Below are 27,606 nucleotides of genomic sequence, written 5' to 3' on the forward strand. Positions count from 1 at the left end.
ATTAAATGCATTTCCATTCTTTTAAAGGGATAAAGATGATTTAAATTACAAGTGTCGTGATACAAGGACAATTAACAACCATTACACTTGTGTCTCAAGGCACCACTGGATGGTCAACGAGTAATGCGTGTGTTTATCACCACGTGTTCAAACAACAGCCCATTGTTCTCCGGCAACATCTGTCATTTTCCACTCCACAGCACTTCTGATGCTATCTTCAATCTCAATCAATCCCATCCGTCCCTGGTATCCACCCTCTGAAAATATGCTCCAGTGACTTCCGTCGATAATCGCGCACATTCCTCCCAGACCCGGCCGAAACATATCAATGGCCCGCCGGTCCTTCTGCCTGCCAGAGACTGAGAGTGTCCAAATACACCGAGGATCAGCTGTCACGCGCGTGCTTAACGCCAGCGTAAAATATGCGCCGCAAAGTTGCCAATTGTTCCACTTAACTCATGCAAATTCTTAATTGTTGCTCATTTTTTTAATTGGCAACACATCCTGCAGCTGTGATTTGGAGTTGAACATGATGAGCACGAGCAATATGACAATGACAGGTGGTGTATTTCTCACACCACTAATAAAGAGGCAAATGGAACACACACTTCACAGAGTCCTCCCCTCTTTATGACCATATTGCAGACTGTTAAAAAAAATAGACCAGGCGCGCGTGCACACACAAACACGCACACACACACACGCACGTAGCCAGGCACGAGCGCACACACCACAAGCCACCCACGACCTGGGCTAACCAATGCACTAATCGCCTGCCCTGGGCATAGGAGGAGCTTGGAGCTTAAGTAGGCTGCCAATCAGTCAGTCAGCTCCACATCCAGAAAGCTCCTGCGGCCAAACGCGCGCATCACTCCGCACTCGGCGTGCCAAAGTGAGGCTTTGACTCGGAGTGTTAGAAGCGTAAAAGTGTGGAGGCTCGACAGTATCCAAACAGAGGACTCTGGTGATTTCGATCTCTTTTATTCTGAGCTTCTTCCATTATCTATTTGGGAATTTTCTTTTTTTTTTTTTTTTTACCCCCCTCCCACTGCCTCCGCTTGTCGGCTTTTGGGAGAGATTTTTTTTTTTTTTTTTTTTTTAACTGGACATGGCTTTCCCTCAGCTGGGGTACCCCCAGTTCCTCAACGCCGCCCACGAGGTGTACGCGGGCGAGCGACCGGCCTCTAGCCGGGAAGGAAGCGGCGAAAGCGGCGTCAGCTCGTCCGCTACAGCCGCCGCTGTCGGCTCCATGCTGGGGATGTACGGCAACCCGTGGGCGGCCCCCAACTACAGTGCCTTTCTGCCGTATAGCGGAGCACCGGACCTCGCCCTCATCTCTCAAATGGTAAGACTTGTTACACAACTTATCAACTACGATTAACTCTTTCTGACACTGGCACACTGCGTAAACCTTGATTGAGCACGAAGTTCAGGTTTAAACGTTAATTTATTATTGCAAAATAAATAGCACCTAAATATTATGAACTGATTTATAAACAATTTTAAACAATGACGGTATATCATGTTAAAGTAAATCATGACAACACACACAAAGTGGCTTGTCAAATAATACAATAATGCGTTGATAAAATATTTAAAATTCCAAGATGCAACAGTGCAAATGAAAAAAAAAATATCTGGGGACATTCACCAGCATTTTTTTTCGATTCATCTAAAATTATTTACAAAGAACATGAAGTCATTTGCTTAATATGATTTTTTCCCCCCCCTCCCAAAAAGTTGTCACACCGTTATTCCAATTTCAGGGCTCCCAGTACGAACTAAAAGATGGCCCCGGTTCCCACCCGGGCTCTTTACCCGTTCACGCTGCTCAAGGTTTCTACCCGTACGGACAGTATCCCTACGGAGACCCGTCCAGAGCCAAAACCGCCACACGAGAGACGACCAGCACCCTGAAGGCCTGGCTCCAGGAGCACCAGAAAAACCCTTACCCGACTAAAGGAGAAAAGATAATGCTTGCTATCATTACGAGGATGACACTCACACAGGTATGGGAATTTTTTTCTAAATTGAGAAAATGATCTCTTAGTGACTTAAAAAAAAAAAGACAGGGGGGGGGAGCAAACCTAAACAAAGCTCCACAAAGTATGTCCATTTGATGCTCCTGAAGATGCACGTTTTTTTTCTCATGCGAGCCACATTGAAACACAATTTTGGGGAATCAATTAAACGAATTGCAAAAATCCAACGTGTTTCCGTGTTCCAGGTGTCCACGTGGTTCGCAAACGCACGCCGGCGTCTAAAGAAGGAGAACAAGGTGACGTGGGGCCGCAGCGCCGAGGACCGTGACGGGCGCATCTTCAGCAGCGACAACGAGGACGAGCAAGGCAAGAACGGCAGCGACGACGACGAAGACGAGGAGATCGACTTGGAAACGGTCGATATTGAAAGACCGGAGGAGCCGCGCGCCGCAGCGGAGCAGGGCTGCAGGAAGGGGGAGAGGGAGGCGGACGTGCCTGGTCGAGAGGCCTCGACGGAGCCTCGGAGTTCAGAGAGCACCAGGAGTCTTTCAGTGGACGCGTCTATTTCTCTCAATAAAACCCAGCCTGTTGTCAAACTCGTGGATCGCTCCCCCAGCAGACAGGAGTGCCAGAGAGCACCGCAGAGTAAACCCAAAATCTGGTCCCTGGCTGAGACCGCCACGGCACCGGACAGCTCACACAAACCTTCCCACGCCGCACTTGCGCACCACCCGGCTTTGGCTTCCGCCGGACACCCGGCGCTGCTCCCGGGTCATGGGATATATACGTGCCAGATCGGCAAACTGCACAACTGGGCCAACACGGCTTTTCTCAACGCCAACTCGCTCTTGAACATGAGGTCGCTCCTCGGAGGAGCGCAGGCCGGGCACCTGCCCCTGCGCGGCTGCGCGCCCCCCGCGCGTCACGACGCAAGAACTTCGGGGACGGAGGACGACAGTGACGGAGACTCGTCCGGAAGCTTTAGTCCAAAAAGAGACGGTACGATGACTGGACACGAACCCCAAGCATATTGCGCACATCCCCGAATCATCTCAACGCATGTTTGTTGTTTTGCAGATGAAGACAGTGACCACAGAGCGGATTCACTCAAGTCTCCATTCCAGCTCATCACTGACAGGTAAACGCCACGCATTCTTAACGCCATTATGGCGCTATCGCGCTCAATTTCTCGGCCACATGTCCCCCCCTGCTAAATGAACCTTCAAGCAGAGGTAAACACTGTTCCACCTGACTGGCCACGAAGGCTTGAGCTCCGAGCACATAAATCATGTTGATTGAGAGGCCACTTTAACGCCTCGTCAGGCAGCAGGCTGATGCGTCCTGCTGGGCCTCGGAGCTATCTCCCACCCGGGTCATTAAAAAAAAAAAAAAAAAATTCACGCCTCCCTTGAGTCAATGCATGTCAAAGAGACCGCTGATAGCAGGGATGGAGGAGAGGCTGAATGGCTTTGAACAACATTGCGAGTGAATTGTCCCTTTTAATTTGCGGGAAATAATGTAAATTTATTAACAGGACAAAAATAGTAGCATTTTGGAGGGGTTTTTTTTTTAAGGTGAGAAGGGGGGATATAATTGAACCAAGTTTTATGTAACTGTACATTTACAAATTTGCAGTTGTAATTGTTATTTCCTTCTTTTTTCATCCCAACAGACCTCACCATGGCACAGGAACACAACGAGCTCTCACATCAACATTATGAAAATACTAACCAAGTTATAAAAATAAGAGAACAATTTAACAAAAGACTATTTTTGGCAGGGCGAGCGGTTAGTGTTACCGTTTAGCCAATACATGTGAAAGAGATGTTTTTTTCTTGTCACTGATTTGCTTGTACCTCTCATTTATGTGTTCTTTTACTCTCTTACTGTTTCTTTTAGGGAAAAAAAATGTAAATACAGGATATGGATTTGTCTTTAAAGAATATATTTTTCGGAAACTAAATAAATGTCAATATAGTCATTTATTATTGAAAACATGGCTTGGTCTAATTTGAAGGAGTGTGTGTGTGCACGTGAGAGGTGGTAATAATTTACCAAAAGAAACATTTATAAAGAAGTAAACAGTTTCGATGAAATGAAAATTTCTCAGTTTTTTTTTTTTTTTGCTACTTATCCAAGATGTGCAATTTAGAATTCTCAAAAGAATACTGTCTATTTTAATGTACTTGACATATTTGCATCATTTTCCCGATGTTTGTTGATCACAGTTGTCAAGTATTTGTTCTCCTCACATTGAGTTTGCCAACAAAGCCATCTGGTGGTGACCCCTCCTTGCAAGAAAAGTCCCGAAAAGCTGTACTCTCGCCATAATTCAAAGGCTTAAGCCAGCGACTTGGAAGTCCCCGCAAACGCTACGGAAATTTGAAATAGAAGATTTCCAGGACCTCGTGGACCCGCGCCTGTGCTTTCAGCTCGGCCCCTTTTTAAGCTTTAATGTTGGATTACGCCCCCTCGGTGGTACCGCTGCATGCTATATCTCTGAAATATGGATCAGAAGGCAGGAAAGGCCAGTGGCCGGTGGGGGAGGAAGCAGCTCGGGGGATGGCGGAGGCCTGGTGGGTTGTGTGTCACTCCAACTCATCTTTGACGTTCAAGGGCCTCGAATAGCGGGGGTGGAGAGAAAGATAGAGAACGGTAGGGGGGTCTTTTAGAGCCGTGGCGCTTGAAAAGCGGTGGCTCCTACTTGGAATCATGCAAGGCTCATGATTGGGGCAACTGCACGTGACTCCCTGCGCCGAGGATCCCATAAAGCCACTCTTATGACGACAGATTGTGTTTGTCGCGTTTCTGAAGTGGCAACTCGCCATTTCCGTGTCTGATGGGTTTCACAGACGAAAAAGAAATTGTGAAAGTATTACATAATTTAGTGTATATATATATATATATATACATAAGGTATACAGACAAGTGGCTGGAATGAGTTAGCTCTGCATGGGCTCTGCCACAGTAATAAAGGTAAGAAGCTTCATCATCCAGGGAAAAGTAGAGTAGTTGCTCCTCCGCATCGAGAGGAGCCAGATGAGGCGGCTCGGGGATCTTGTTAGGATGCTGCCTGGACGCCTCCTTGGTGATGTTAAAAGAGGTCCTGAGGATGAGCCAGGAGACGCCGGAGAGACGACAGTACATTTTCACCGAATGGCCAGAGAACCCCTCGGGATCCTCCGGGAAAAGCGGGGCGAAGTGGCTTGGGAGAGGGAACTCCAGGCCTCCCGACTAAGAATGCTGTCCCCGCAACCCAACCCCAAAGAAGCGAAAGAAAATCTCTGAATTATGTAAGGCTGGATTAAGTAAAGACTACAGCAATAAGGACATCTTATGCACTGATAAAAAAACAAAAACAATGCCAAGATCAGTGAAAACTGAATGCAATATCTTTGAATTTCATGGAGGTGTGACACGCTGCTGCCCCCTCACTCTGACACAAGGTGGAGCACAACTGAACTTTTACTGGCAAACTATTCTGTGATCCAAATCCAATTTTACTGATCTCCTTAAAATGAAAGAAGCGTAGCGATCTTCAGATCAATCGATCTTTCGGCTGTTGTACCAAATGATCCAGGAAGAAAGCTGTGCCAAAAAACACGTAAGGTTGGGCTACTTGCTGTTTTTAGTGTGCATCAACTTTGACTCATGCTGGCATGCTACACGGCTGCTGCAGGAAATAATGTCATCGCTTCAAGATCGATCAAAATCGTGTGAATATACTCGTCAGTCGCAAAAAAATGTGATCTATCAAACCGTAATGCCTCAATTAGTCCGAACCTTATTCAAAAATGTGTAGTAGTCATTGTTCCTTTTAAAGTTATCCTATTGATGAGACACTGATTTGTAGTAACAACAACATTATCTCTGTTATTATGATGGTATTTTCATATAATAGTGATTCTCAAAGTTTTGAACTAAGTGCAACCTCCAAATATTACTTTGCGCTTTCTCTCCAAGTACCACTATAATGACTAAAATTAAAATATACTAACATAGCACATAAAAGTTGTATGAAAATCCCACTTGAATGTTTAACAACAAACACACATGCCTTAAAAACCCATGTATAATAACTACTATATTAAAGTACTGTTATTAAACATATACTGTATACTGTACATGAAAAGTAAATAAATATACTGTACATGAGTGAAACATTTATGGTTTAAACGGGCTGCTCGGATAGCTAAACGCTTCATTCTAATATGTTTAATTGTATTTCACATCGAAAATCATGAACATTTTATTTGTATTCAACTGAGTGATTTTTACTAATTTTTACTAATGGCATCGATTCCGAACTCTGAAAATTACTGGTCATCTCCACAATGTTTACTTTGTCATGCTATTACATAAAGATGTGTTTTTTTTTTTTTTAACTTTCCTACAGATGGTTTAATTTTGTCATATTTCCTACTGTTAATTAAGGCTGGAAATGTTAAACAGCGGATTTATTATTATTATTATTATTTTGTCATTTTAACTTTTAAAATTGGCTTCTTTATCACAATATGTATTAAACAATATATTACAGCGGTGGATCGTTGGATGGTTCACATAATGCATTTCGGAAAATAATGACCACATACATATACTTTAACAAACACCAAATATTTTCACATTTTAATAAGCATCTATTAGTCCAAATGAATGCATGCTTCTGTGTAAGCAAACACCAAAACAAGATTTAAATAGTGAATAAAGAGGATGACGTTAATGTTGGTTTAAAAGATCCAATCAGCCCTTGCAGAATGACAAATTGGATCAGAACACGAGTGATAATAAACAGCACACTCTCGCCGTGGAGAGAAACAGGGAGAGAGAAAGAGAGAGAGAGAGAGAGAGAGAGAGAGAGAGAGAGAGAGAGAGAAGAGAGAGAGAGAGAATGAGAGAGAGAGGTGAAGGAGAGACATAGTGTAGTGAGAGCTGTCACTGATGTGAGAACAACATGGAAGGAAGCCAGACACTTGAGGCCGTTTTCACTTCCTCTGCCAAATCTGACAGACTGCCATCGGCACCGCTGAGGAGAATATTAGTCGCTCTCGTCCGCTCGCTCTCTCTTTTAGGCGCCTCCCTTTTTTTATTTGTTTTTTCCCCTCCTTGCGTTTCATACCAGCCAGTTTCGTAGCAGCCAGATCGAGCGGCTGTCCTTCCAAGAACCCAAACAATATGTTATTCTTTCAAACTCGAATATCAGTGAGCGGTTGCATGATGGCTCTGAAAATGACATCAAATGGGCCTTTCATCGTTTACACAGCATGTCAAAAAACAAGTTGCGCTATGAAAGGAGGCAAAATACAAAAACAAAAAACAAACAAACAAAACAACAACAAAAAAAAAAAAAAGCGAACAGATCCAATATTTGATGAGCGTTTCCTGGCTGGAGCTGCTAGAAACTTCCTCAAGTTCACGCTACATGGCAGTTGTTTGTCGTCCAACCTGCACCGAAACTTTTCAGAACTGGTGCATGCTGGGGAGAACTGCAAGTGAGAGGGGAGGGGGCGGGGGGAGAAGAGCGGCCACCGAAGCACACTGGGATGCAACCATTCTCTGTGGAGTTTTCGGGGGTCTGTGTGAGCCCCTCAAACTCTCAGTGTGAATAAAGTCTTCATTGGCGCTTTAGTATTCGTACATAGGCTCTTTGGTGAATTCTAATCCCTATTAAAGAGGCAGATTATAGAAGGGATTTGTCTTTGATTCTCCTGTCCCACTGTTCTTTTCTGTCAGCATCTCCCCTCTCGGTCTGTATCTTTCCCTTGTTTCCTTTCTATCTGCGCTGATGGGACGGGCCGAACAATGATGGCCTCCGCGCGTCGGCCGCCTCGCTCTCCCGCCCTCGGGGCAAACTATAGCCACATGTATGAGGGCCCCCGTAGGCCCCTGAATAGATTTGTTATAGGACCCCGGTTGGATAAGAGGCGCCCGGGCCCTGAAGACCAGCCCTCGTGTGATGCTCTATCCCCTTTTTCGAGGCGCTCTGCGTGGGCGTGAGCTCCCCGGTATGCCCCCACCCATTAAGCGCCGCCACCTTCCCTCTCCTCGCCGCTGAGGAGATAATCAGGCTTATGTAAAGACGACGTGCTCTTTTGACAGTCATCAGCTCATCTGTGATCCAATCAAGCCCAAATCCGCCATTGTTCGCCCCTCAAAGTGTCTGAAATCCGCTTGTGCAAGAGAGAGGGGCCGCGTTCTTTATCCTGCCAATCACTCCTGACATTCCTGCCACTGTTGCCATGGCCTGGGGTCGGAGGTCGTGAAAACAGTGAGCGTGAGCTGACTCGGGGAGAATGGCGCCGGGCTAAAAGGAGGGACTCTCGCCGTAGTGGGCTCATTGGTCGGCCGGCCCGGGGGGTAAATGTAGACAAGTTGGGGCTCTATAGCCCCGCTGAGAGGGCCAGGCCCACGGAAAGGCACGGGCAGGGGTGGAGGAGGACTGCAGCGCGAGGAGCCGCGAAGGGGAGTCGTGAAGAGAAAGAGGACCGAGGAGAGAAAACGGGGGTTGGGAAGGGGAGGGACTGCGTTTGATTGCCAAAAAGGTTTTACAGAGGTTGACCTCCAGGGACCGGGAGAAGAAAAGGCCAACACTGTGTCAAAAGCTTCTGGGGAAGACATAAGAAACCTAGCAGTTAATAGAGCGGACATTTCACCGACATCAGTACGCGAGAAAGTACAATTTTCCAGTCGGAAACTGCCCACCCCGAAAAGAATCACGTTTGACGGAGTTGCAATTTCAAATGTAAATGCTCCTCGCCGACGCAATTGATCCAACGTGTCATCGCGGGATAAGCATTGCACTGGGTTAAATCTGTTGTAATGTCGTCAAAAGAATCATTTCTGGGCCCGGTGTATTCATGTGTATACGTAAGTGAGCAACTGTTTAGCCGAGATGAGATATCATAGGGAATTTGGACCATTCACTGTTCCTCCGTAGGGATTAGTGGAATTAAGCGTTTAGCACAAAAGGCAAAGTATCGCAACTCATGGGTAATTCAACAAAGTCCACAATGCACAAGTTTACAGGCTGATGCGTCTTAGTCTGAGCTTTTTGTTAGCTTGCAGCTGCGAGTACCTTGCAGACAATTCGTCGATGCCTAATATACGGGGGAAAATACACACAGTAAATACTATGAAAGGGAGGGCGTGATAAGTCTTTTTCTGTGTATGTGTAACCATTCAAGACTATAATCTGAGGCAAGAAGCACATGAGGAAAAAGGGAAGGTTTGTGATTTAGTTTTTGGACCGTTGGCGCTTTGCAGCCGGTTGGCAATCGGATACTTCTGGGAGAGTCCAGAATGGGGATGAGGATTCTTGAAGTATTTATTTACTCTTTTTTTTTTTTTTTTTTTTTTGCTGCAAGGTACATCGGTGAAACGGGAAAAACAATTTGGGGAAAAGCTTTGTTTTCGGAAATAAAGGATCTGTTCGTAATCGAAATCAAATTTAGCATGTGAGCTCACAAACTTTATTGACGAACATCATTTCGCCGGGGATAAAATGAATGTAGCAATAAAACTGATTGCACCCTCGTGAAGCGAGATATTTGCCCACAGCGCAAGTCCAAGAGAGTTCATCAGGCGCAGGAAGGGAAACGTTTGAGACTAGTCAACCTCCAGACTTAAACCATATCGAGAATGCATTTTACCTGGTGAAAAGAGAAGCTGAAAAATGACAACTGAAAGAGGCTGATTGCAAGGAAAGGATTTGCAACTTCCATTCAATTTAATCTTTTAACATCCATACTATTACTTTAAAGATGACAATATACAATGTTTCTACATTAACTGTATAATATATTATTATTAGAAATAAATGATACACATGTTTAAACCTTGTACAAAGACACCAGCCAAAAAGAAAACCAAATTTGAGCAAGTTCTGGTTCAAACTAGATGTCTTCACCCATAGTTATGACAGCATACAAAGGAAGTCTGTCAACCTGTTTTCTGGCTTTTGGTCGCCTGATATTTCGCATAAAGGGGATTTATTTGCTCTAGTGGGCCACGTGAAATAATGTCATCTGCCTGATCTGCCCCCCGAGCCTGAGGTTTGACTCCCATGCAGAATCATACAAAAGGGTAGAAAAAATACGTATGTATACGATTTTGTTTGGTTTCGTATTTTGGTGATGTGCAGAGGGCAACATAAAAAGTCTAGTCTTCGCTCCCGATACGTCAAGGGTGATATAAATCCACGGTGTAATTACACATGAAAGGCACACACCGTCACTCTCTCGCTCTCTCCCTCACAGACATTCACGTGGACGCACATCTGTGTGTGTACGTGTGTGTTTCTAAGACAGACAGGGGTTAATATACTCCATTAAGCTCTATTAGCCTAAATGACTTGGGCAGATGAATGAGGACTCACATGACTCTGGATGTGTGTGTGTGTGTGTGTGTGTGTGTGTGTGTGTGTGTTTTCATGCGCATTCACAGGGGTACAACCTGCCAACTGTTTATCTGCGAGGCACACACTCGTGCGCACAAGACAGAGTGGGGTGGGAAGCGGGGATCTGGTTTCCCACTGTCACAGATGCTTAGCCGCCTCTCCATTACCGAAGTGATTGGAGTGGACACAGAAAACTAGCGGTCTTGTTCCCACCGGGCCAATCTGAGGCAATGATTGCCGCGGTTTTATCTCGCGGGAGAGTGCCAGCTCTACAGAAAGCGGGCGCTTAATCGACTGCGATGATATTCAACCCCGTCGGTCGCCAGGGTTTTAAGGCATTCGGACCGGATTAATACTTGGTGGAGCCGCGTTTGATGGCCAGTGATCAGAATTCCCGCCGGGTACGAAGCTCGTGGGAGATGTGAGGGACGGGAGGTGCGACGCTCACCGGGGTAAAGTGGGAAATGTGACAAGGAAGATGCGCTGTATTAGTCAAGAGATGTCAACACTGGGTGGCCTCGAGCTCTGGGAGGTCCTCTCGGACGTGTAACATGAAATGCGCAACCGCATCGATGCTTTCAGACAAGGGGGCGCACTGTTTAGCGCTTGCCTGCTCACAAAATTAAGTGTGACCTTTTCACCCCCCTGGTCAATAAAGACCGCAAGTTGAGAGCACGCTGCTGCCCGAGGCTACTGCACGCACAAACTGAGATGTTTTGTAGTATCTCTATCTACCACAAGGTGGCGCTTGAGCTCTAAGTACTACTACACTTCCAATGTAGAGAGGCCAGCAACTCTCAGTATGAAGGAGCAACATGCGCCACACGTGCTGCATAATATTAGAAACACCTTATGGTGCAGTACAGTATCAATTAAAATGACCAATGAGTGTATTAAGTGTGAGATGTATTGGGATATCTGCAAATATTTCTGATTCCTTAAGAACACAATAACAATTTAGCTTAGCGGCGCAGTCAGTGTGGGCGCCCCATTACTGACATCTGTTCTTGCATGCGTGTATGTGTAGTCTGCATCTGTTTGTTGTTCAACATAAATAATACAAAAGTACGTCATTGGAACTAATAATATTAATAAAACAAGTGCAAACTCTAAAAATAGAATTTTACCAAACTTTGCTAATTAAATTGCAATTGTGGGATGTGAGTTTTTGTGTTCAACCATCAAAGGTACAGTTTTATCCATCCATTCATCCATCCATCCATTTTCTTTTACGCTTATCCTCATGAGGGTCACAGGGAGTGGTGGAGCCTATCCCAGCTGTCAACGGGCAGGAGGCGGGGTACACCCTGAACTGGTGTCCAGCCAACGGCAGGGCACACAGAGATAAACAGCTGCACTCACAATCACACCTAGGGGCAATTTAGAGGGTCCAATTAATGTTCCATGTTTTTGGGATGTGGGAGGAAACCGGAGTGCCCGGAGGAAACCCACACAGGCGGCCGGCGGGTCCAGGATTGAACCCGGGACCTCAGAACAGTGAGGCCCACGCTTTACCAGCTGACCCACCGGGCCCCCGGTACAGTTTTATTTCAAACAAATGGAAATAAACATGTTAAATAGTGAGAATGATAACAAAATAATTCCAAAGAAGTCAGAGCTTCATAGATTGTCGGCGGAACATCGGAAAATTCACGCCGGATTTGTATTTGTTAATGGCTGTATTGGTCCCTGCGGACTGAGGCTTCAAGGGCTGAATAATGTATGCCTGCTGCAGAAGTAATGAAGTAGAAGTGATCGGGGAGGAGTACGACTGTACTCCCAGGGCTCAACGCAAACTGTACGCACTCTTAAGAGCTGCCTGTAGCCTAAACCTCCCTCTCTGCCTCTGTCCGTCTCACTTCTCGTCTTCCTCACACGTACACACGAGCACCACACCGCGAAGCGGCTAAGAGGGTTAGCTTGTCTCTGTTCCCATGTGCTACATCATTGATGAGGAAAGCTGGGGCATTTATAGTATCCCGCTCAAGAGTTCAGCCGCTGCGTCCTGCTCGCCAAGATCTGCGGGAAACGGTAGATATCGTGGTCGCGGTGGGTTGGCAACCTTATTTTTGTGGACCCCATCAAGTCTTCTTTGCTGTTTAATACCACGACCCTTTACCATGCTCTCAATTGCGCTTCCCTCCAAATTTTCAAAGATTTGCACTCATCACTCAAAATCTGACCTGTCATGTGACATCATAAAGGACTTATTAGATAGGTTTAAAGCAAGCCGTTAAGATTACATCGTTAGTTTTCCAAAGGAAAAGTTGGGAAGTTGGCCCCAGCTTTTTTTATTTATTTTTGGGGGACTCTGCTGCCATCTGGGGTCGTTCATCATCCATCTCTATTTGCATAACTTGTTTTTGACTAAAAGTGTTGTCATTCAACCATAAAATATCGCCACATGATTGACAAGATAAATGTCACTCTGGTGATGTGATATCGACATAAACGCAAGACTTAAATGTGTACTTTTACTTTTCCCAGTTATTCTTACACAAGTATCAGGACCTCCACTTAAGTACAAAGTGTGACTACTCTTTGTGTACAGCATTTAAATAGTTTTGCTTCTTCTTTTCCTTTCGGCATGTCCCGTAAAGGGTTGCCACAGCGTTTTTTTTTTTTCCCCATCTAAGCCCCACTCGGACCCAATTCTTCACTTCCTTTCCACACTCTCCATTGCTGTGTTTTGTTGACCCCTAAGTATTTGAAGTCGTCCACCCTTGCCGTTTCTTCTCCCTGGAGCTTCACTCTTCCTCCTCCACCCCTCACATTCACGCACATATATTCTGTTTTACTTCGGCTAATCTTCATTCCTCTCCTTTCCAGTGCGTGCCTCCATCTTTCTAATTTTTCCTCCGCCTGATCCCTGCTTTCACTGCAGATCACAATATCATCTGCGAACATCATAGTCCAAGGGGATTCCAGTCTAACTTCATCTGTCAGCCTATCCACTGCTACCGCAAAGAGGAAGGGGCTCAGCGCGGATCCCTGATGCAGTCCCACCTCCACCTTAAATTTAAATGTAAACAGTTTTGCTACCAAGCTAAAACTATTTTGCCGTCCTAAATTGCACTCTATGCTCCATTCCAGTCCTGCGGGTTCTGGTATTTCATAAAGTAAGTGCAAGTGGAAAAATAGTCAAGCATAAGAAGTCATCTATTAATCAGTGTTTCATAATTATTAGAAAACGAAGAAAGAAAAAGGAAGTATTGCATCTGTTATTTGGCTTTGCAATAGATCTTGTTTACTTTTGCAAAAATTGGTTTCAGGGATTTGGCGTTATCTTTCCACACGGGCAAACCAAAATAGTGTCTCTCCGCACGGTGAGACAAGCTTTCTCACTTCTTCGGTCTCGGGGCCCTCCCGACTGAGGTTTATCTCCAAGGTAAGTCATCTCCAAATGAGACAGAGGCCCCAAAAAGCCTCTACATGTTAAAAAGTGATTAAAATTGCATGGATGGCAGACTTTAAGGTAGGAAATATTCAAATGCGGCACTTTGTGATTGAGGGAACTTGTGATTGGACTTGTTTGGGCCTCTCTCGCAAACAACGTGCACGCTGCCTCGCTGCCGCCCTCCTTTCACATTAACACGCTTCTATCATTAACCCCATTGTCCCACCTCCTGCATAATAGCTGGAGCGGGATACGTGGAGGGTAAAATAAGAATGCCGTTTTCCACATCCTTATTTCTCATGGAGCATTTTTTGTGGGGTGGTGTGGGGGGGGGGGGGGGGGATGAATGATTGATGTGATGGGAGCATGATCACAAAGATATAATCACGGTCTAACGAACGCACGGCCTTGAGAAATATAAATATATATAGTTACTGGAGGATTTCCATACAATTTTAAAGACACTGTATATTAATATATAAGCAGCTCATTGAATATTCAAAAAGAGAGAAATCAAATGTTTGCTCTGTACAGTCTTTGTGTCCGGGAAGACGGATGGGGGAGGAACTCACAACTTTTCCCAATAAAAAGCAACCGAGGACCCACTCATGTTCATTGTCACCGGCTAAACAAATTGCCATTGTTTTTGAGTGGCATCTGTTTTGTGCGAGGACGGGCGACGGCGGCGCGCGGCGATAACTTCATTCGCCGGCTCTCGGCACAGATGAGCGTTGTAGACAGTTAGTCCGTGTTCACTATATGAGCACCTTTCGCGGGACAAATGGAATGTCAATCAAGAGAAGGCACACAGATGCAGTCTCGCCCCCTCCCCTCCCTCCGGTGGGGCCGGTGATGCTTTCTGGTGATGCGGCTCTGTTGTTCCTGTATTACTCTGGTTGCACTGGGAATATTTTGGCCTTTTACCCCTTCGTGTCCCTCTGCGCCGTTCCACTTTTAACTATTTGTTCCGCGTCCTTATTTCTTTATAAGTGTTCGCCATGTGTATGGAATAAGATGCTGAGTCAGCGCGACCAAAATCAATATTAGGGAATTTTTTGTGTGTGTGACATAGTCATTACTACACTATTGAGTGAAAAGCATTCAAAGTGTTAATAAAGGGATATCAAAAAACAAAAAAACAAAAAAACATTGACGTCTTTTATCATTAAAAACATGACCAGTCATTCACTTGGTAAACGTGCTTACTCAAGGGAATGCTGGCTGTTTATTCTTTGATTAATTTGGTTACATAGGGGATTTGAGCCCCCTCCCCGCCCATTCGTGAATGTGTTGATGGCAGGGAAATTTCTCCATGGTGACAAGAATTATCTCAACTACAGGGGCAAAACGATTATGCTAATACCAGGTTGTAGTCATCAATCATCTTGTGTCAATGTGGTGTCAAGGCATCACCCCCCCGTCCTCACCCCCAAAGGAATGTGTGTGTGTTCATTTGCGAAAGGGGAATTAATGACATTCTAATTACGCTCGGCGCTATCTATAGCCTACACGCGTGCTCCCTTATTCTCATTCGAGGTGAAATAAAGAAAAAGTAAGTCGGCGAGTTTACGTCTCATGTTCACGCGTGGCGAGTCCGCCGTGACGTCACAGAGGCGCGCCTTAAATTGGAAGCGCGTTGCGCGCGGAGGGCTTTCTTGGTTTGATCTCCCCACCCACGCGCTCACGCTGTGGATCTCGTGATAGCAGGGACGCACTCGAGGCTGTGACAGTTCAGAGAGCGCGGCGTCACCGCGGTGGGGTGGGTGGGCGGTGGGGGTGGGACCAAGGGACATTCCTTTTTTTTTTTTTTTTTTTTGAACTCTTAATGATCGCCCTTTTTGAAAATGAAAGCGCTGCGTAATTGTGTGCGTGCCGTGCGTAAAAACCAGCGTGCAACTTTGGATTAGGCAGCGGCCAGATGGTGCTCAAATTCTATATTTTGGGACGCAATTTGTCAAAGTCTATGTAGGTCTGGACAAGTGTCAGAAGTAGAAGTCTCTCTCTCTCGCTCTCTCTCTTTTTTTTTTTTTTTTTTTTTAAGACAAATGCTTTTAGAAGGCATTCCTATGTTTTGATCTTATTTGCGCCATGGCTTACTCTCAGCTGGGATACTCCTACTCCACTCCGCCACAGGTACAGTGCGGAGATATCCAGAAAAACAAATCAACTGTTGATATCTTCCAACTTTGCATATAACGACTATGTAAATGCTTTTCCAATTGTGCCTGAAGTTTCTGATGACCACGAGCCCCCTGCCTGGCTGTCTGGAGCCGGCATCCCCTCCGCCCCACCCGGCGCTGCGCTCCCCGGGCCACCAGCTCACCTCTGGCGGCGGCATCGCCGTTTGCGGCCCCTACCCAAAACGTCAAGCTTACTATAACACCTGCACCGGTGATGCCACACCTCTCTATTCCAGAGTGAGTTTCAAATTGAGTTTTTGGGCTTTCAGATTAAATTCTTTCATAAGATTCAAGGAAAGTGGGAGGTATTTTCGGAGTTCTGAAACTCTCAAAGTGGCTAAAGAAGTGGATATTTGCTGTTTATGGATTTCAGAAATCGATTCTGCATTGATGTTGAATATATTTTGATTGTAATTCCAGGGACCGTTACAACCTAAAAGTGTAGCTGCGTCTGTGCACATGGGGACATCTCAGACACCCGGCTACTATCCTTATGAATATACATTTGGGCATTACTCTTATGATAGATATGGGTAAGTAGGCATTTAACTTTTTTTTTTTTTTTTTTTTTTAGCTTTTTTATTTTTTGCTTTACTCTTAACTTCTAAGGCATCCTATTGGATTGGTCCTTAATTGCACTGCACTCCGACAGGAACACCATCGGGAACGAATCCAATAATTTCCCTACAAGCATTATGCATGTTAGTGATAATCATTTTTGAATGTGTGATGTTTATTACTTTGTCTGTTTGTTCACTTTGTATCATCATAATGAGGCGTTTCTAAGATTTTGCCTCACCACTTATGTATAGCGGAACAAAGTTACCAAAATTGATGCTTTGCAATGATTCAGAGCGCATTGACAGCACTTCTCAAAACTAAAGATATATATATATATATATATATAATGAAACAAATGGAAATCATTATAATCGCCTTTTAAAATGCAAAATGCAGCATTTCAGATCACTTTTTAAACGTGTAAAAACAGGATATGCCTGTCGTACGATAATAATTCTTCACCCGTTCAGTTATTCCTCCTCGGAAGGAGCTTCGCGGCGCAAGAACGCCACCCGGGAAACGACCGGCACCCTGAAGGCCTGGCTGCAGGAGCACCAGAAGAACCCGTACCCCACGAAAGGAGAGAAGATCATGCTGGCTATCATCACCAGGATGACCCTCACACAAGTCAGCACAAACGTCAATTATCACAGACACTATTACACCATTACAACATCCTTTTCTTTGGATTAGAAATAAAGTATGAAGTAAGATGGCTGTCTGTCCCTCAAGGCACAGTTGACGTTTTTAGCCAGTTGTTGGACAATTATTACCTTTCCAAAAAAGTACAAATAGGTTCTCAAGCTATAAAAAGTCAAATGAATCTGACATCAAATCCTCTCCGTCTTCAGGTGTCCACATGGTTTGCCAATGCCCGCAGGAGGCTGAAGAAGGAGAACAAGGTGACGTGGTCGCCGCGAGCTTGTAAAAGCTCGGATGAGAGAGTTCGTGATGACGAGAGCGACGAAGCAGAAAAGTCACTTAAAGGTGACAAAGACCACCCAGGTTAGGGTTCCGAAACTGATTTGTGCTTCATTTAATTCTCCTCCTTTCATACAAACTGACATATTATTCCACCCCTTAGACCAACAGTCTGCGGAACTTCAGAGCGATCTTGAAGACTTCGACCTCCTGGAGTCCGACGCTTCCGACTGTGAGCCAAAGCCGCAGTTTATAGCGGAGGACAATGGCGTCGATTCCAGCATAGCACACGATCACCTTGCGTACCACCCAGACCCGCTGCACAGCTCGGAGAGATTGTCTCCGGACTTCCCTAAAGTCGAACCGCTTCAAGCCCAGAGCACCGCCTTCTATTCAATGCCAGCTGGGCACGGTACAGACGCCAAACCCAAAATCTGGTCCATTGCTCACACCGCTGTCTCTTTGGATCCCAGCTTGGAGCCAGAGTATCCACCTTGTATGCTGTTGACCAGCTCATCCTCTCCTGGCTTTCCATCAAACGCGGCGCTACCCAAAGCGGACAGAAAGCAGGAATCGCCAGTGGACACGCTCAGGGAATGGGTGGACGGCGTTTTCCATGCCGCGCCGTTCCAACAGTCGAAAGCTTCCGCGGCGTGGAAAGGGCTGAACGAGGTGGCAGTGAGCGGCAGAACGCGAGGACAACCGTTTGAACTTGTGAGATCCACAACATCTTTGTAGTCGCCCCCCTTCCGCTCTCCTCTTATCAGAGGCTGCTGGACTTAATGTAAAGTTTTTATTTTGGTGTTGTGACCAATTGCTTCATCACATAAGCCACATTGTTGTGTATCACCGCTAACGTGCACAAAGATTTCGGAGGCAGAGCTCTCACCTCAACGTCCCGAAGGATCCTCGGCCATGTGACAGTAAAAGGAGATTCTTATCGTTGACGTCTTGTTGATATTGTTCATAAATTAAAGCTTGACATATTCTTATCACAACATCAGAAATGCCGTGAGATTATTAAAACCACCTCCTACAACTTGAATATATTTGCTAGTGATTGACTGTAAAAGGTCTTCAGCTACACAAAGTATTTTCCTGGAAGGTGAGACACGTTTTCGAAGGCGGAAAATCTTTGTTCATCGAGAACCAACTAAAAAGTTTCTGTCAACATTTTACGCAAAAGTATCGGAATGTCCTGCAAAACCACTTTGATTTAACAGAAAGTCAAAATACTTAGTACTGATGTAAAATATCCTGCAGGCATTCCGCGTAATGGGAGACGTAATATACTGCATAAATATATAGAATAGTGTTAAAACAATACTCCAAATAGGCACCATTAATTGATGATCTCCTTGGCTTTGGATTCCGAATGGAAAGTGACTTAAATTGAGATTTGCCGGTGTGGCGGTCTGAGCACTCCCCCGTGCTGAAAAGTCTCCTTGTGATGAACGCGCATACATTACTAAGAGGGGAACTCTGGATACGTAGCAGACGCTTACTGGGAAATCTCCAGGTCTCATAGTTCCCCTTCTTCTACATAGAAGGTGCTAACATACGTTAACCTAACCTTAAAACAAAAGTTGATTAAAAAAAAGATATACACGTATGTGTACGACAAGTTGTTGAAACATGGATGGGGGTGTTTCAGAATGGCCGGAGGGTTGACAATATATACGCGCATGCGCATTAATGACAGAGACTTCGCCGCACCGGAAGCGCTCAAGACCGTCACAACCGGCTGCCAGTCCAGGGTGCACCCCGCCTTTCACTCAAAAGTCAGCCGGGAAAGACACGAACCTTACACGCTACCCGAGCGATGACGTGCGGCACAGAAAATGGATGGAAGTTAACGTTGCTCGGCCAATAAAATGAATATACCGGACACAACTTTCTTGGAGTTGCAGAGTAAATTCACAGAAAAGAAAGTGATGAAAATCTTTTTAACACACACTTTGCCCAAATTTGGGCTAAAAATGGAATCGGGATTTTAGGGATTTTTAGCAGTCACTCAAAACTGTTTTCATCCAGTTCCAGCGACGGAGATGCTTATGACCCCAATTTAAATGCAATGAGAATTGTATATTATTGTTCCCTTTTGCACTCTCCCATCGCACACACGGAGTCTCGACTAAAACAATGTGGTCTGTATCTCCGTGGCCAGCGATGTGTGTGTGTGTGTATTTTTGCATGTGTGCGGTTCAAGGGAGTGAAATGGGGGGAAGTGGATTGTATTCAGCCGTGACTAATGGAAACACACAGAGGAGGCTGCTGCTAAATTGTTAAATCGATGCCACTTCCAGCCGAGCTCCAGATATAGCCGCAATCAGCCATGCGTCCCCTTTCATTAGGCATCTTTTGACGTCGGCATCCTGGGAATTCGGAGACAACGGTCTGCCGGTAAAAGGCCTCATAAAACTTAAGTCGTTTTAAGATCGGGGCGCTCCTTGGCGGTGCGCGTATCCACCTCAATGACTTCGAGCTACAAACAATTAGGCGGGGTAGGAATCAACAATGCAATAACCCACGGCGTGATTGTTATTAAATGGTGTGTCGGAATGCAGCTGCACCTGGTTAAAATATTGTGGCCCGAAAAAAAAGAAAAAAAAAAACCTGTCAAGTTCAGCACTCAAAGCACTTAAAAGTAGCGGTTTTTAAAACGCAGCACAACAAGAAACTGTGTGCCCCCCCCCCCATTGTTCTCCTGTTTTTCGATTTAGGAGCACTGATAAAGTATTTATCAGAACAGAGGAGGGATCTTCCCAGGCTTTGTATGGAATTAACCATTTCAAATTAAATAATTCAGGACGAATTCATCCGAGAATTTCATTCTCTTTCTGCTTCATAAATAAATAAGACTTAAGATGATAAATAATGACATCTGACTTCTTATTTTTGTGAAGTTTTCCTTTCCGCAACTCGCTGACAAAGCCATGGAAAAGTGCGATACGAAGGCTGTCATTGGTGCAACTTCCTTCCATACATACAGCACATCGCATACGGATGGGAATCATCTCGCTCAAAAGAAGACTTTAAAAGAAGAAGAAGTGGAGTGGTGAAGGCTATCACATGGCTGCCAGATAAGAGGTTGACCCTCTTCTGAGTGGGGTTAAGAGCTGAGTGCACGCTTGCCTTCAGTCTCGTTGGACGAGGAACTTTTCTTTTCTCTCGAGGGTTAAAAAAAAAAAAAAAAAGTTTTCCACCATTCACTTAAGGGCATTAAAAATCAATCTCACGACACGTCGAGTTAAAATAGGGAGCGGGGTGCAATTTTTTTTTTTTTTTTTTTTGATCAAAATATTGAAACACTCAATACATATATCATTTCATACGTAAAAAAAAAAAAGTGGGCGGTGGGCAGTTTAGCTAAATAATTTGAGGTCACTGCATTTACCTTACCGTTACGGATAATCATATTTTGAAAAGAGCGTTTTTTAGGTTTTTAGGATGCAAACTATTCCCCAGGGGTGCAAAGTTGGGTTTTATTTACTTGTGAAATTTCGTCACCACTCTGACGCTGTGATTTCCAGTACTGACCTTTCACACCTCCTCGCAGAATCCTCTGTGCATCTTCTTCTCGTCCTCTTCACCTTTCCTGATCTCTCCACCCTCCCGGCAGCCGTCGCCTCGCCGCCGTCCGCTGTGGAAAACACAAAGCGAGCCGATCAGCAGTCAGCCTGACACGCGGCGTTGCTCCCTGGGCCATAAAACCTGATTAAGCCGCCGCGAGTTGCTGTACAGGTCGGGAAATGTTTACTTGTCTGTCTCACACCAACTCTCCTCAGTGTATTCAGTCAGCAATGACACAGAGGCATATGAAAATGAGTCACAGCCGCCTTTATTTGGTAACTCAAATCGACTTTCCCCATTGAAATGAATGGAAATGCCATGAATCTGTTTCAGACAAGTTTTTCTTTGTATATTTTTAGAGAAAGCAAAATAGCTTTAATAGCAGTAAAAATAAAAATTAAAAAAATGCAAATGCGACTCATGAAGTTTATCCATCCATTCATCCATTTTCTTTGCCGCTTATCCTCACTAGGGTACCGGGGAGTCCTGGAGCCTATCCCAGCTGTCAACAGGCAGTAGGCGGGGTACACCCTGAACTGGTTGCCAGCCAATCGCATGGCACATGGAGACAAACAGCCCCACTCACAATCAACCTATGGGCAATATAGAGTGTCCAATTAATGTTGCATGTTTTTTGGGATGTGGGAGGAAACCGGAGTGCCCGGAGGAAACCCACGCAGGCACGGGCAGAACATGCAAACTGCACACAGGCAGGTCAGGGATTGAACCCGGGACCTCAGAACTGTGAGGCCAGCGCTTTACCAGCTGATCCCCACCGTGCCCCCTCATGAAGTACAATCAAGCCAAAAACTACAGAGTGAGTATGCACATCAGGGGTGTCAAACTCACTTTCGTCCCGGGCCACATTGTAGTTACGTTTTCCCTCAAAGAGGGCCGTTATGGGGCCGCAAGATCAAGGTTAATCAGTTAGATAACAATTTGAACTTTTGGTACAGATTTTAGCAAGAATTCTAGAACTTGACACATATGATTTGCCTTTGCGGGCCACATAAAATCATGTGGTGGGCCGGATCTGGCCCCCGGGCCTCAAGTTTGACACCTCTGATGTACATTAATGTGCCGTGTCTTTAAACGCCGTGTACAAGTGTACTCTCACTCCTGTGTAAATTAGCTGGAGCTGACGAGGTCCTAACTCGTCACAGTTCAGCATATGCTGGGAAGACTTTAAACTAGAAAGCAAAATCCCCGGATTGAGAGATACTGATCCTTGATTGACAGGTGAAAACAAATACACCTCAAATATTTGACCCACACTTATATTCTGTGGGACAGAAACTGCAAGTGAACTTTCTTGAGCACGGCTGTATAGGAAGGATAGTTATAAACTGATGAGTTCGTGAAGTTCCATGACCTTAACTACAGCAAATTTTCCCCATTTAACTCCAGCAACGGTAATCCCCAAACTCGCAAGTCAAGGCCAACCCCTCCCTCAATAAAAAAAACAAAACGCACAAACAAATGGGCCAAGTGATGAATTGAATGTTGAAAATCTTGGAAGTCAGGGCAGTCATACCAGGTACATAATTGGTGTTGTCCATATGCGGTGACCCACTTTCTGAACCACAACATTTCATCACTGTAACATATTGACAAGTTCAAATTACTCTTTTTTTCCCCCCCCGCACTTTCCGTCTGACACCTTTTTCCCGACCACACATGCGCAGGTTGGCATACTCATACACACCGGTAGTCTCTTGTGTCTTGTCTCTCTCTCTCTCTCTCTCTCTCTCTCTCTCTCTCTCTCTCTCTCTCTCTCTCTCTCTCACACACACACACACACACACACACACACAGAGAAACACATTCTGGTTTTCCAGGACTATCAAACTCCCTCCTCCAAAAAAACTGTCACACGTCACATGAAGTGTCTTGCACCCCTGCCGTAACCGTTCGAGCTCCTGGCACTCGAACAAGTCATTATTTCCACGCTAAAAGGTCAGACGCTCTGTCACCTGACTCCAAAGCGGAGCTCAGCCGAGCCGCCCCGAGACGATGACCAAAGGTCGTTTTTTTTGTTTGCCGCCTTGTACGATGAGCACGGCTATAAGGAGGTCGAGCTGCTTCTAGATCTGCCTAAAGACAGATTTTTTTTTTTTTTTTTTTGGTCACCAGACAGGAGGTTCAGATAATTGGCTGCAGGCAGCTCCATAATGAGCCTGGGGGTTTGTTAAATGACACATCTTCAAGGGGAAATATTTTAATGGGGCAATTACAGCAATGAGGAGGATGTTTTGCAGAGTGAAGGATTGTTTTCGTGAAGGAACTCTCTGCCATTTTAGTTCGTGATCTATCCAAGGTTTTTTTTGTTTTTTTTTTTTTTAACATAAAAACGCTCAATTTTGTCCAAGCGGTCAACTCTAATAACTCTGCGCATTGACACTTGATGCGATTGAAATGAAATTATGATCTCGCGCGGCAAGATAACGCAGGTAACCGAGGACCACTTATGAGAGGCTACTCGACAGATGCGATGTTAAATAATATCCGAGCTATGCTGTGGGCTTCGTTTAGGAAGATTAAATAATTAAAAAGTTGAAATCCTGCTCAAAAGTAAGTGTTCTTCCCCCCATCCATTCAGCGGGGTTCATATGCTCAGTTTCATCAGAAGAGTTTGCCCCTGGCATTGCCTACAACTCAACCAAGCGCCACCTCCGACTGCGCCAAACCAGACAACTCTGACACGGAGCCGGCTTCCCTGCTTCATTTTTAACAATGCGCCTCTCCCCGCGCCTTCACTCATCCACAGCCGTCTGACTATGGATGAGGTTAACTACAAGCAGGAGCCTCACTTCCAGAAGTCACCGGGGCCAATTATATCAGCCCGACTACACTTTCCCCCTCCCCAACCTGAGCTCTATGGTGTGGAAAATGCTGCTCCACCAGCTGCATCACTGGGGACAGAGGCAGACTAGTGCTGTCTGGAGTGCAAGTGCGGGCCAATTTGGCATGCAGAGGCCTGTGGAGAATAAGCCTGATGAAATATATATATGATCTTCTTCAAACATGCATTGTTCCGCACTGCCGTGTCTCATCTCCCGCCCCTGATGTCCTGCAGTTGGAACGGAGCGCTGCAGATTGTTGAGAGGGCGAGTTAAGAACCAAAATGGCACTTTCAGGAGCTCCTTACAATCGGGAAATCTGAGTTGAGCACTGTTATAACATAATGAGCTATAAATTGCATGAAATCTCGCAAGAATTCCTATAGAGCGATAAACTTCACAGTTGTGATTCCTAACCAGGCTACTGTGGCAAAACTATGAGAATTCATAAAATGTGCTGCGTGAAATGATCCATTTCACTTTGTTTGAAAAGAAAAATGACATATCTTTGCTCATTTATGTATGCCAGTGCAGATTTTTTTTCCTTTAGATGGCAGAAGGCAAAAGAAACCTGTGTACCCACCTGTTGCCGCTCATAATCTAAATTAGATGTATGGCTTCCTGCAAATATTGCAACGGGTCCTGATTTCAGGCTCAGTAGATTTGTGTTCAAATTAAGACAATATTATCATTTGCTTTTGGATAATTTTTTGTTTGTTTGGTGGTGTGCTGTGAGATTTTAGAATGTAAAATAAATGGCTTAACGCAATAAAGGTTGAGAAACTGCCACCCAAACACCAACCGGACAATGCTGACACCTGGTGGTCAATTGTCGCGACTGCCTTAGTCTAAGAAATGTTTGAACCAGCAACGCGGTTCCACATGGCAGCGTTGCACACCGCGGTGACTTTTTGAGGGTTCTTGAGTAGTTCTATAAAAACGTAATGGTTCTATTTAGCACCCGTGGTATCACTGAATTCTTTAGGTAACATTAAGATTCATATCTAAATATCAATTAATGCTCTACAGCTGGGGTGTGAAACTCATTCTTTGTCACGGGCCACATTGTAGTTATAATTTTCCTCAGACAGAGGGAATTTATGAACAAGTTTTGAATCAGAAATCAAGTGTAACAGTTTTTTCAACCATTGTTCGCGTTTGTTAACAGAAAATTGCTTGCAATACCTCAAATTTATCATTTATGATGATACAATTTGAAATTTTGTTAGAGATTATCACAAAAATCATGGAAGTTGAGATGCATGATTTGCCTTCGCGGGCCACATAAAATCATGCAGCGGAATGGATCTAGCCCCCGGACTTTCAGTTTGACACCTGTGCTCTATAGAATCATTTGTTAAGGGCTGGTTCCATATTAGATCCACCAAGAATCTGTGTTAAGTATCACCAAAAACTGGTCCCAGTAAGTGTGTATGCTTTTAAAAAAAAAATAAATAAAAAAAAAAATACAGAACTACGTTGAATCTTTTTTTTTTTTTTTTTTTTTTTTTTGAGCGTTGGGATTAGGGATATTGCTGCAGAATGTCATTCAGTTGTGGGGGGAGGGAATTCTACAAGTGCCCTGAATTGTTTTTACTCGAGACTACAAGGAGCGAACGGCTATCAACATCCAAGATGGATATCAAGGCTACAGAAAAAAAATGCTCAAATGGATTTGCACACTTCCAGGCTTTAAGAGAACAAACACACCCTGCGGTACTTAGATTATAATTTATTAACCAATATTGCAAGTTATACAGTGAAGCGAAAGACAGCGATAGAGTCAGTGATGATGTTTCTGCTTGAACTGTAATCCGCAGTAGCCACACGTGCCCACTTTAGTATCTTTATCCTGGAAAAAGACCCAGAGTGATAATTAGCATCTTCACGGTTTGGATGGTTGTATTTGCTGATGTTTGAAACTAAACAAAAGACTATTAATGTTCCAGACTGCATTTAAAGGCACAAAACAATAAAAAGATAAAGACATTGTGTAGGTAGCTCAATGGATGATTGCAAATTAGTGCACACGCTAGTTGGTGAAGTGTTTGTGCCCCCCACCGAAGACCTGAATGGAAAAATACCGGACCAGACTCTCTGGCATGAATACTCACGTTGATCCGTTCCATTATCCTTTGTGGCTATTTTAAAAGAAAAAAAAAATCTTCCAGGGATTTCCATAAAAGCTTTGTAATATAGTCAGAAAAATAGTCCCAGCCCATACTCATACTCCCCTTGTGTTCATCATTAAATTGATTTATACCGACAAGAGCAAACAATATTCGGTGATGGTGATTATACACTGGGTTTGAATGCACAAATATTTTTTTCCATACTTAAGCTCTTCAGAATGAAAGACTCCAACAAAACATTGTTGAATGATGGCACACATGAATTTTTTTTTTTAAAGATCAATGACAAAAGTGCATCATCTTTAATTGTTCATAGTAGCGCGATTCCTCACCAAGTTGATGTAGACTTTCGGGTGACCGAGTGCCCCGCCGCCGCCATCACACGACACCACGCGGGCCTCGATATCAGTCACACTCTCCTCAGCCACTAACTTGATGGCCCAGTTATTATTCACCTAAAGACATTTCTGTCATTAAAATCCAACATGCAAAGTTTTTTTTTCTTTTAATTTCCGACACTTTGCCCAGTGTCTATCCTTTCATCTCATAAGCTTTGGATCGTTTTGATCATTTGACAAACTTGAATTGCGTGAGCTAGGCGATAAGATAATAACCATTGTCAACATTGGGTAGTTGTGAAAAAACACAAAGGTAAATATTGAAAGTGGGGAAGACCATCCTGGAGAGTATTTGGTCAAATCGTGGTTTTATTTTTCTATTAGCTGACAAAAGGTGTTTGATTCGTGCACATTCAAAATGACGTCCACTACTATGGCTTTCTGTGACCCGTCCAGTCTCGCTGTATATCAACTTATTCTTGACACTGCTCGCTCAGAGACAATTTCCATTTTGCCACTTCACCCCTTGATAGAGGACAGCAAGTTATGATAAACGTACTTCAACATTTACTTTGTATTTGTCACAATTACTGCTCGCCAAGTAAGACTCTTACCTCTTTCTGTCTGCCAACGAATCTGGCCCTCCGTGGGTCTTTTGCGTCAAAAACCTGCAAACAAAACACTTGAAATGTATTTATCGATAACAAGTTTCTCCACTATAACGTTTAATAACACGAAAGCAGGCGTGTTTGAGCAACTTTGGAGGGGAAAAAGTGTCGTTTGATAACCAATGGCGCAGTTAACGCATACTTGCTAACTTGTCAAGATGACGTCCACATAATCAACGTACCTGTCCGGTGTGTGTGATGGGCTCGCCACTAGTGGAAACCTCCACGCTGTAACGGTGTGCAGGCACAGCAGAAAGTCTCAAGGGAGAAACAAACACCTTAACATTTTTACTGAAGGACAAGACTCGAGTGACAGCGGCCGCCATGTTTGCAACGGGTTGCCTTCCCAAGCTGCTTTGCGGTGTACATGATTGGAATTATAGCCCCGAATATTGTCTTACAGGCATATAAAATGCCAAACATACCCAATGTATTCAAAAAATATCGTTTAATTTACATTATTAGATTTTATATGAGGTAAAATCTTTAAAGGAACTCTGTAATTTCGTTTCGAACTATAAATTAACGTGTAGACTAACTGCGAGACAAAATTCAGGTTAAAGTAAGTTTCCCATTAACCGGAAATAGCGACATTCCGAGTTGACCCTGCATCGCGGTT

The 27,606-nt window shown here is 44.5% G+C and overlaps 4 protein-coding genes across 4 annotated transcripts in view; 2 read left to right on the top strand and 2 right to left on the bottom strand.

Moving 5' to 3' along the window:
* The window catches only part of ube2ql1 (ubiquitin-conjugating enzyme E2Q family-like 1), a 105,352-nt gene extending 84,313 nt beyond the window's left edge, over positions 1-21,039 (bottom strand). The window contains exon 1 of the mRNA XM_061816199.1: positions 20,977-21,039. The gene's annotated coding sequence lies outside the window, so the exon portion shown is untranslated. The remainder of the gene's footprint in view (positions 1-20,976) is intronic.
* irx1b (iroquois homeobox 1b) lies at positions 1,109-3,703 on the top strand. The gene is made up of 5 exons (XM_061825810.1): positions 1,109-1,345; positions 1,767-2,009; positions 2,228-2,981; positions 3,060-3,120; positions 3,655-3,703. Exons 1-5 carry the CDS (start codon positions 1,109-1,111, stop codon positions 3,701-3,703), a joined length of 1,344 nt encoding a protein of 447 aa, XP_061681794.1.
* Positions 15,410-18,429, top strand: irx4b (iroquois homeobox 4b). The gene is made up of 6 exons (XM_061825820.1): positions 15,410-15,907; positions 16,006-16,191; positions 16,375-16,487; positions 16,986-17,142; positions 17,367-17,520; positions 17,600-18,429. The coding sequence occupies exons 1-6, from the start codon at positions 15,863-15,865 to the stop codon at positions 18,172-18,174; spliced, it is 1,230 nt and encodes a 409-aa protein (XP_061681804.1). The 5' UTR covers positions 15,410-15,862; the 3' UTR covers positions 18,175-18,429.
* A 4,526-nt stretch (positions 21,040-25,565) lies between the features above and the next one.
* ndufs6 (NADH:ubiquinone oxidoreductase subunit S6) lies at positions 25,566-27,358 on the bottom strand. The gene is made up of 4 exons (XM_061825833.1): positions 27,170-27,358; positions 26,934-26,987; positions 26,314-26,436; positions 25,566-25,701 (listed from the first exon to the last, which is right to left on the bottom strand). The coding sequence occupies exons 1-4, from the start codon at positions 27,311-27,313 to the stop codon at positions 25,633-25,635; spliced, it is 390 nt and encodes a 129-aa protein (XP_061681817.1). The 5' UTR covers positions 27,314-27,358; the 3' UTR covers positions 25,566-25,632.
* Positions 27,359-27,606: the final 248 nt, after the last annotated feature.

Source organism: Syngnathoides biaculeatus, chromosome 1, assembly GCF_019802595.1.
Source record: "Syngnathoides biaculeatus isolate LvHL_M chromosome 1, ASM1980259v1, whole genome shotgun sequence".
Lineage (NCBI taxonomy): Eukaryota > Metazoa > Chordata > Actinopteri > Syngnathiformes > Syngnathidae > Syngnathoides > Syngnathoides biaculeatus.